Consider the following 9,704-nt stretch of genomic DNA (forward strand, 5'->3'; position numbering starts at 1 on the left):
GAAGCTCTCTTACTGCTACCTCTGTTTCTGCACCTGCACCTGTATTGGAAGCTACACAGCCCCTGCAAAGCAGCAAGAATAACCAGACCTGCATTGGAAGCTACACAGCCCCTGCTAAGCAGCAAGAATAACCAGACCTGCATTGGAAGCTACACAGCCCCTGCTAAGCAGCAAGAATAACCAGACCTGCATTGGAAGCTACACAGCCTCTGCTAAGCAGCAAGAAGAACCAGACCTGCATGGGAAGCTACACAGCCCCTGCTAAGCAGCAAGAATAACCAGACCTGCATGGGAAGCTACACAGCCCCTGCTAAGCAGCAAGAATAACCAGGGTAAATGGCAGATGGTGGGTGGAGAAGAAAAATGGAAGACAAATAACACAGAACACAGTAGGACTTCCAAAGAGTTTATTTGCAGGTAGAGGCTGGACCTCTGAAAAACATTTTTCTGGTTTATGATTTAACCCTGAACTAAACAGAAATCAAGCGTGTAAATGACCACGAAAGAAAACAAAATTAAAAATAACTAAAGCAAAGTGTCATTTAGAATTCAATGTTTAACCCAATTAACAATGCTGGAAGCGGCAACTGTAAGGTTAAGTCATTTCACTTCTAGAAAGCTATATACAACTAGTTAAGGTGGGAATCTTAATAGGGAGTCACATATACAGGCCTATATACACTCAAAAACAAGCATGCTACTCAAACACTATTCAACAGTGTAGTAGACTAAGAAATATGCAGTCCGAAATCTACATTTCTAAGCATCCATTCAACCATCCACACAGCATTCTAGAGAGTATTGCAAAAGAGAAAGATATATTATATATATATATATATATATATATATATATATATATATATATATATATATATATATATATATATATAAAAATACACACACAGTATATGCATTCAGAAACTAAATATAAGGGGTTTCAGAGCAAGCACACATGAACAATCCACACTCAAACTTATTGTGGTGTCTTGGCAAAATGAAAATTGTATAGATTTCCTTGACAAGCATCCACTTAGAGACGGTACTCAACAACAAGCAAAGTGTAGCAAAGGGGGGAAAAAAAGAATATGCAATTAGAAACACATTTCTGAACATATGAGAATACATACAGTCAAAACAGGCACGCACTGCCAATATTCTGGAATGCATATTCATGCAGTCAAAACTGAAAATAACCGCAAAATAAAATTGTGGGTCTCACAATTAGTGCATGGGGGCTCCCAAGTGGCACATCCAGCTAAGGCATTTCACCGGAAGTGCGGAAGCGCCCTATAGCCTGGAGATCGGCAGTTCGAATCCAGGCTATGCCATCGTCGATCGTGGACGAGAGTCTCGAGGGGGCGGTGCACAATTGGCCGAGCGCCGCCCGGGTTGGGAGGGATTAGGTCGGCAGGGTAATCCCTGTCTCATTGCGCACCAGCGACCCCTGTGGCAGCGAGTAGCTGTCCAACCAAGACACTCCACATGGAGTTTTGTAAAAATATCCTACAAGTCCACAGATGCACCTCAAATAATGTGTGCAGAGCTGAACTGGGAGTTTTCCCCTTAATAATCCCAATCCAGAAGAGAGCAGCCAAATTGTGGGCCCATCTGAATCAGGCCGACACACAGAGCTATCATTATAAAGCACTGAATAGCAACAAGCTCTCCCCACAGACAGAACCCCGGCCAGCAGCTCACACTAGCATTGCCACACTGTGACACTGAGCAAAATACAACAAACTGACACAAATCTAAAAAAATTAATTTTTACATTGAAAATTGGGAAAATTATATTTATATATAAATTATATTACATCCAAAAACAAATTAGAATGTTATCCGGCCCTGAAAATAAAATTCTAATTAGCAGATTATTTAATCAAAATTATAAACACAAAAGACAAAATGTTAAAGTACTGCTGAGCCATTGAAACTGAAGGCTGACACAGGAAGAGCTGGGCAGCCAGAGAGGACAGGCTGTGCCTCCCCTGTGAATCAGGGGAGGCAGATCAGAGACACACTTCCTGCTGTCAAATATGGGAGATATACAGCTGCCTCTAGGACTATTCACACCCCTCATTCAATGTAACAAAAAATGGTTTTAGCAACAAAAAAAGGCAAAACATTCTTATTTTTCTATAAATCCATGCAAACATGATACATTGTAAGACTATCAGTGCTAGATTTTGCAAAATATTGCTGTCCATAATTTTGAACCTCTAGCTTTTGAAAAAATATGCAAATATATTGGACAATATATTTTTGTGAAGTCCAATGCTGAATATCTGAAAATATTATCGTTTTCATTCATTTATGCAACAAATACTGAATGTACACTTGCCTTTAGTTTGCTAAAACCCATTATAAATGAATAAACCTGAAAATCAAATATCAGAATTTGAACATAAAAAATATGTGCCCAATATCCTGGAGATTGCTGGTTCAAATCCAGGCTATGCCATCACCGACTGTGGCTGGGAGTCTAGAGGGAGCGGCACACAATTGGCCGAGCGGTGCCTGGTTTGGAGGGCTTAGGTCAGCAGGGCAATCCTTGTCTCACCCGGCACCAGTGACTCATGTGGCAGCCGGGCACCTGCGAGTTGGCTGCGATTTGCTGGTGGAACTGCATTTCCTCCGACGCGACAGGTCTGGAGGTCGACTGACAGCATGAGTTACGGAGGACGCGCATGATATAGTCTTCATCACTCCAGAGTTAATACAGGTCTAGTCCTGTCAGTTGGCCCTCAAAATGAATAGAATTCTCAGTCTGAAAGGGGTTAATACGGGTTATTTGAACAGGAAAGACCAACTCGTTCATGAACTGCGCACAGTAACTCTGTGACACATGCAAAACTCTCATAGGGTGAATCAAAAGAAGTGATTCAAAGGGGACACTGACCCTATTCCTATCATTCACCATAATGATTTGGTCAAAAGGAACAAATTGTTCATGAACTGCACATCGTTAAAGAACAATCACACCAGAGCTGAGAGTCATCAATCTAACAGGGGATGAAGCAGAACAAGCTGTGGCCTCGTGCTCCACTTGAAACAAAGAGGATTAGGTAAAGTAAGAAACAAAAATTACAACTTCCTCTTTTTTTTAAAAAATAAAATTGGAATTGGCAATTAATTTTACCACATTTTCTCCCAATTTGGAATATCAAATTGTTTTTAAAACCTCGTTTCAACGCTGCAACTTCCCGTTTCGACTCGGGAGTGATGAAGACTCATCATGCGCGCCCTCCGAAATGCATGCTGTCAGTCAACCCCCTCTTTTCACACTGCAAGCCATCAGCAAAGCCAACCAGAACCGTCACGTCATAGAAAATGCAGTTCCACTGACCCAGCTTTAAAGACGTCCAGCCGCCACAGGAGTTGCTGGTGCGCAGCGAGACAAGGATTACCCTGCCAACATAAAACCCACCCACCCAGGCGATGCTCAGCCAACTGTGCAGAGCCCCCTGGGAACTCCCAACCGATGGCATAGCCTGGATTTGAACCAGCGGTCATCTTTATACTTTAAACTATTGAATCATCCCAGAAAACTAAAATTGTTTCAGGCATGCCATTTGTCTGTTTTTGCAATTGCAACAAAATGAATATGTTGGACGGTCCAATTGAAACAAAAAGGATCACACCATTACAGTTTAGACTTCAGAATTGTCATTAAAAACTCAAATGGGAGGGAAGGGGAGTAGGAGGGGATACAGGGGGAGGATGGGAGTTCCCTCCGTTATGAAAAATCAAGGTGTGCAAATCAAGGTCTCCTGACTGACTAAAACACCTCCCACAGGTTGAGCAGCGATACTTTTTTTCTCCTGTGTGAATTCGCTGGTGTGTTACAAGGGGTTCTGAGCGACTAAAACTCTCCCCACAGTCAGAGCAGCTATACGGTTTTTCTCCTGTGTGAATTCGCCAGTGTCTTGCAAGAGTTCCTGATTCACTGAAACTCTTCCCACACTCAGAGCAGCGATATGGTTTCTCTCCTGTGTGACTTCGCTGGTGTCTTTCAAGATGTCCTAACCGATTGAAACTCTTCCCACAGTCAGAGCAGTTATACGGTTTCTTTCCTGTGTGAATTTGTTGGTGTGGAATAAGGTGTCCTAACTGACTGAAACTCTTCCCACAGTCAGAGCAGCTATACAGTTTCTCTCCTGTGTGAACTTGCTGGTGTTTTACAAGTGATCCCAACTCCTTTAAACTCTTCCCACAGTCAGAGCAGCAATATGGTTTCTCTCTTGTGTGAATTCGCTGGTGTGTTACAAGGGATCCTAACACACTGAAATCCTTCCCACAGTCAGAGCAGCTATATGGTTTCTCTCCTGTGTGAATTTGCTGGTGTGTTACGAGGGATTCTGAGCGTCTGAAACTCTTCCCACAGTCGGAGCAGTGATACGGTTTTTCTCCTGTGTGAATTCGCTGGTGTGCTACAAGGGATTCTGAGCGAATGAAACTCTTCCCACAGTCAGAGCAGCAATACAGTTTCTCTCGTGTGTGAATTAGCTGGTGTAAAATAAGAGATCCAGAGCGATTGAAACACTTCCCACAGTCAAGGCAGCAATATGGTTTTTCTCCTGTGTGAATTCGCCGGTGTCTTACAAGAGATCCTGACTCAATAAAACTTTTCCCACAGTCAAAGCAGCGATATGGTTTCTCTCCTGTGTGACTCCGCTGGTGTCTTTGAAGATGTCCTGTCCGACTGAAACTCATCCCACAGTCAGAGCAGTGATAGGGCTTCTCTCCTGTATGAATTCTCTGGTGTGAAATCAGGTGTCCTGACATTCTGAAACTCTTCCCACAGTAAGAGCAGTGATAAGGTTTCTCTCCTGTGTGAATTCGCTGATGTGAAGCAAGGTCCCTTGAATGACTGAAACTCTTCCCACAGTCAAAGCAGCAATGCGGTTTCTGTCCTCTCTGAGTTTGCTGGAGCATTTTTAAATCCCTAAACTGGGCAACACCTTTCCCACAATCAGAATGTTCTCCATTGCCCACCTTCACTTTAGCTGCTGAACTGGACCCTGGAAAATACAAACAGGAGAGAAAGTCAGACAGTTTTAAGTAAGAAACGCAGCAATTGCATCTTCGTCATCATGTTGTTTCATGACCTTTTTCATGACCCCCTGACTATCTCAATCTATCCTGGAGTAAGAGCAGTATGCAATACAAGTATAAAAGTACATGACAGCAATGCCCCTGTAATACAAATCTGAAATATCTTCAGTTCGCTAGCAGCGAATCTCGTCTTGAACAGGTTGAGTGATACAGGAAAATCAAATAGCTACAAATGTAACCAATCTGCTCCCTGCCTCTCTCTCAGTAGCGCCACTGTGGATAATCTCTCTCACACAGTGCAGAATGACAATGTCACAGCTACCAGGACTCACTCACCTGCTGGACTGCACTCTGAATGCCAGCTCCCCTCATCTTCCTCTCCACCTCCTTCCTTGCTGTTGTGAAAGCCTTCCTCTCCAGCGCCTTGCTCTCTCACACAGATTCTCTCCAGCACCCCTCCTCTACACTCCCACCTGCATACAGGACCCAGCTCAGGGGGGGCTGCTTTCAAGTCCTCACATTCTTCCCTCCCTGGTTCCAAGCATTCAAACTCCACTTTCAGGGGCTCCTGTTTAAAATCTTCAATTTCCAGCACCTCTACTTTAATGGGAAATAATTCTTTTGTCTGGGAGATCTCCAGTTCATTGCACTCAGCTTTAATCCCAGCAGACAACACCTCTGTCCTGATGGTGTCGCATGGCAAGATCTCACAGGGCTCCTGTTTAATGGGGAGGGAAGCCAGTCCAGAGAACTCCAGTCTAATGGGGACCAGTTCAGGAACCTCCTCTTTAGTGGGGACAGATTCCATCTTCACACGATCCATGGCATCAGGCTGCAGTGAAAAAAATAAGAAAAATGATTAAGTGTTCAAATCAAAGATCTATTTATTTATTTTTTCAATAAAAATGCAATTACAAAATTACTAAAGTAGTGAGCACTGAACTCGTGTTCCAGGCAAAGTTTGCACTAGATTTTTCCTGTATCCTGGAAGTAAAGTTTGCATCAACTGCGTGCTCCGTATGAGGTGGAGCTTCAGACAGGAAGCCAGCTGTTGGTTATAAACAGGAAAATGTTTTCAGTTGTCTCAGTTAATTAAATGAACACTGAATTGAACTAACAATTTGTTCATCAGCATATTAAGCTATTCAGTTTATAAGCTGGAGATTTTAAATTCTATACAATTTCACACATACTGTTCTGGACCTGCTTTAAATTTTTAGTGCCACCTAGTGGCAATTCATATTATTCGCCAGGAAAGCAACTACTTCCTGTGTTATGTTAGATTATAGGAAGTGAGAAACAAGAAGTTCAGACATTTACTGTTTATACATGAGGCTAGTGTTGTGCAATGTTAGGCTGCAATCCTGTGTCATCCTCACGGTATAGTTCCTAAGAAGGCAATATCTGTAAGAACGTTTATTATTTACACAGATAGCATTGATATTAACATTATTTCTGAATGAAGTCATTATTTTGACATGTGTTTAATAAGATGTTTATTATTGATGTTATTTAGCATGTAAGCTGCATCTGTTAAGCAGCAAGTTAGCCAGCTAGCTCTATTTAGTACCAGCTATAGCAATACTTCCTTTAAACTCACCTGTTTGATCTGTAGTTTCATGTGGTATTTTACTGCATTTAGGCAGGGTCATGTGAGTGAATATTACTTACATTGTTGTGAATATGTACTGTATACTTACCTGAGTACGCATTTGTGATTTGTATTTCCAGTTTCACACTTTTATCCGAGTAAAGCCTCTAAAGATACACCCTGTCTCTTGGAGGATCATTTGGATGAGTGTTTAGCTGACTGGATAGGAGTTACATTCAGCGAGGCCAGTACACATACTGTAACTTGAAATCTCCATGTCTGTCAAATCATTAAACAGCTTTGATTAGACAAATTGTTTATGCAATTGGGTGTTCAATAAAGAAATTGAGTTGGAAAACAAAGCAACAGCAGACACAGGAGAGGGGGGGGGGGGGGGGGGGGTTGAGATCCACTTTAGAATCTTCAGCAACCCACTGACCTGCCCAGTGCTGGTGACTACCGTACCTATGCTGTGTGAAGTGAAGTGTGCCCCCAGCTGGAAAAAAACTGAACATTCATTAAACTATAATAACCCACCTACTGTAGCAGCTGAGCAGTGTGTGCTGGAAAGCCTGCTCAGAACATGTGGGAAGTAAGAGAGCAGTGGAGGTGTTACTTGACAATGTCCTGTCTTTTGTTTTTAATGATATACTGTGTCTGCTTGCATGGCGTGATGCGGTATGTACAACATACTGTGTCCACCAGTGTTGGCACTAGGCCGTGCCAATCCACCCCCCGAAATAAAAAATAAAAATGTCCCACTGAATTTCTCTCAACGCGTCCAGACTAGACAATACCAATATGCAGTAAATGAATAATGAATGTATTCTGTATTAACATGACACGTCTGACGACAGACTAATCTTTTTAACTCGTTCGTTTACAACTGTTGGCGAACCAGCGATGATCTCCAGGCAATAGGGCACACCCTGCACTTCCAGTGAAGTGCCTTAGCTGGATGCAGTGCCACTCTGGAGCCCTCCACAGTTGCCTTTTAAAACACTTTAACAGACAAGAGTTTTTATAAATTAAACTCCTGTGCCATTATTCTCCAATCCAGTAGAATGCTGGTTACAATCAGTTTCAGAGTAAGCTAGGACAACATCAGGCTTGTTAACACCAGCGCAAATATAAACCTGTACAGTAGGACCTCAGAGATACGAACACCAAAATTAAGCACTGACCGGTCAGCCGCACGCCTCCTTTGGAACCGGAAATACGTAGGAATCAGGCAGCAAAAATCACACATCAATTAAAAAAAATGGCAAGCAGCGGGAAACACAAATCGTGTCACAATTTCAACTGACACAAAACTCGAGACATTACAGAAAACTCGACACTGGCATTGGCCTCAGCAACACAGCCTTAGAATAAAGTACAGGGTAATCAACTGCCACTGACATTAGGAAAAACCAGGAAAAAAACTAAACAATTTGCAAAAGAGGCCAAAGACAGCGGAGCAGCGAGAAACAGGTATCTTGTACACAAAGCTGCTACTGATGATTTTGAGAAGGCAATGCACTTGATGCTTATGGAAAAGGCAAAGTTACTCTACCCAGAGACTGACGTTTTCCAAAAGTCAGTGTTTTTTCATTCCTATTGCACTCAACTCATTAAACAACGCAGCACTCCAACAGTGAAGAACTTTGTAGAAAACAAAACAGTTAATCAAAATATCTCTCCTATACATAAGCTTAGGATGAATACCTGGCTTCAGTAAGCAGCAATTTGTTTCTCAACAATTCAGTAGAACTCAGATACAACCTGCACTCTCAACCTCCCTCTCCTGCTGATCCAGGCTCTGGATAGACACACCTGAGCCAGGTAAACCCCGCCCAGGAATAATCAGAAATATTTACAAATAAACTAAAACCCCACAAATCAAGAATAAATAACAGTGTTTCGAATCACATTATCAATCCCAAACACATTACAATAATATAAATATTTATTTCAGAACCAACATGTGCTTCCCAGTCCCGTGGTACATTCCCAGAAACACTAACCCACTCACATACGTCAAGTGCAATTTAGCCGCGCATAATTCAAAGTTCTGCGGTAAAATCGTAGGTGAAGCATGCCCTCAATAAACATGGCTGCCGTCATGGCGCGGCTCAGGACGTGCTGCTGCAATGTCAACTTAAACAATTAAACCACTTTGCTAAAATTACCGGTACGTTCACTATTATTAAATGAACATAAACGGATGATAAAATACTAACTTCACACTGGATTTACAACGTCTCCATTATAAAACGAGAAGTTAATGTTTACGTTTAAGACAGTACTTTGACTACTCTCTGTCTTGTTTCCAGCGCATGCGTATCTCTTTAAACACAGCATTCCGCTTTTCATTTTTAACCACGGGTTTGAAACATATTAATTTACTGTACTCGTGTAGCAGAGTTACTTTATTACAGTTATCTTTGAAACCGCGTCCCTTAGTACTGTAATATAAAACAAATACACTGTTAATTAAACGGTGTTTCTTAAAGAATGGAACATGCATCGCAATATTTGTAATTACCTTGATAAACGAGGAGTTTGCGTTTCGCACGGTCCGGATTGGAAACAAAGAACACCGCACCCGGCAGCCAGCGCGCTGAACGTGTCGGTGCGTTCAGGAAGACGCGCCTTCGTCATTCCAATCGACGCACATTCTGAACATTTCATTGGCTACTTGGTCAGATTCTGCGCAAAATGCCCAAAGTTTGTGCGAAGTGAACGTTCCCTTTGAAACGCCTTATTTCTCCTGTTGTAGCCAATAGTATTCGTTCAGGGGTGAGCCGGCTCTTCTGTAGCCAATAGTATTCGTTCAGGGGTGAGCCGGCTCTTCTGTAGCCAATAGTATTCGTTCAGAGCGGGAAGCCAGATCTGTTGTAACCAATAGTATTCGTTCAGGGCGGCTACCCAGCAAAAACTATAACATTTTATAACATTTTGAAAAGGTCGCAGAAATGTTATAGCTAAAACATTTTCATATAACATTTTCTAGATGTTATTAAAACATTTTGCCACATTTTAAAAAATGTTACAGCCAAACATTTTTACATAACAT

At 42.1% G+C, this 9,704-nt stretch overlaps 1 protein-coding gene across 2 annotated transcripts; it reads right to left on the minus strand.

Annotated features, from left to right (window-relative positions):
* Positions 1-869: 869 nt before the first annotated feature.
* LOC117414376 (zinc finger protein 883-like) lies at positions 870-9,365 on the minus strand. Of its 2 annotated transcripts, XM_059009632.1 has the most exons (5): positions 9,174-9,365; positions 6,756-6,925; positions 5,999-6,103; positions 5,392-5,887; positions 870-5,021 (listed from the first exon to the last, which is right to left on the minus strand). In XM_059009632.1, the coding sequence occupies exons 2-5, from the start codon at positions 6,765-6,767 to the stop codon at positions 3,670-3,672; spliced, it is 1,965 nt and encodes a 654-aa protein (XP_058865615.1). In that variant the 5' UTR covers positions 6,768-6,925; positions 9,174-9,365; the 3' UTR covers positions 870-3,669. The 2 variants fall into 2 exon arrangements, with proteins under 2 accessions (XP_058865615.1, XP_058865616.1); XM_059009633.1 differs by lacking the exon at positions 5,999-6,103 and having other exon boundaries at positions 9,174-9,363.
* Between the last annotated feature and the right edge of the window lie 339 nt (positions 9,366-9,704).

This window comes from Acipenser ruthenus, chromosome 39 (genome assembly GCF_902713425.1).
Source record: "Acipenser ruthenus chromosome 39, fAciRut3.2 maternal haplotype, whole genome shotgun sequence".
NCBI lineage: Eukaryota > Metazoa > Chordata > Actinopteri > Acipenseriformes > Acipenseridae > Acipenser > Acipenser ruthenus.

What these genes read in the sequence shown, in the direction of transcription:
- LOC117414376 (XM_059009632.1), bottom strand. An exon ending in AAACTTTGCCTGGAACACGA is followed by an intron (nt 5,888 to 5,998) that starts GTTCAGTGCTCA and finishes TTTTCACTGCAG; the next exon opens with CCTGATGCCATGGATCGTGT. An exon ending in TTCAGAGTGCAGTCCAGCAG is followed by an intron (nt 5,022 to 5,391) that starts GTGAGTGAGTCC and finishes TGTATTTTCCAG; the next exon opens with GGTCCAGTTCAGCAGCTAAA.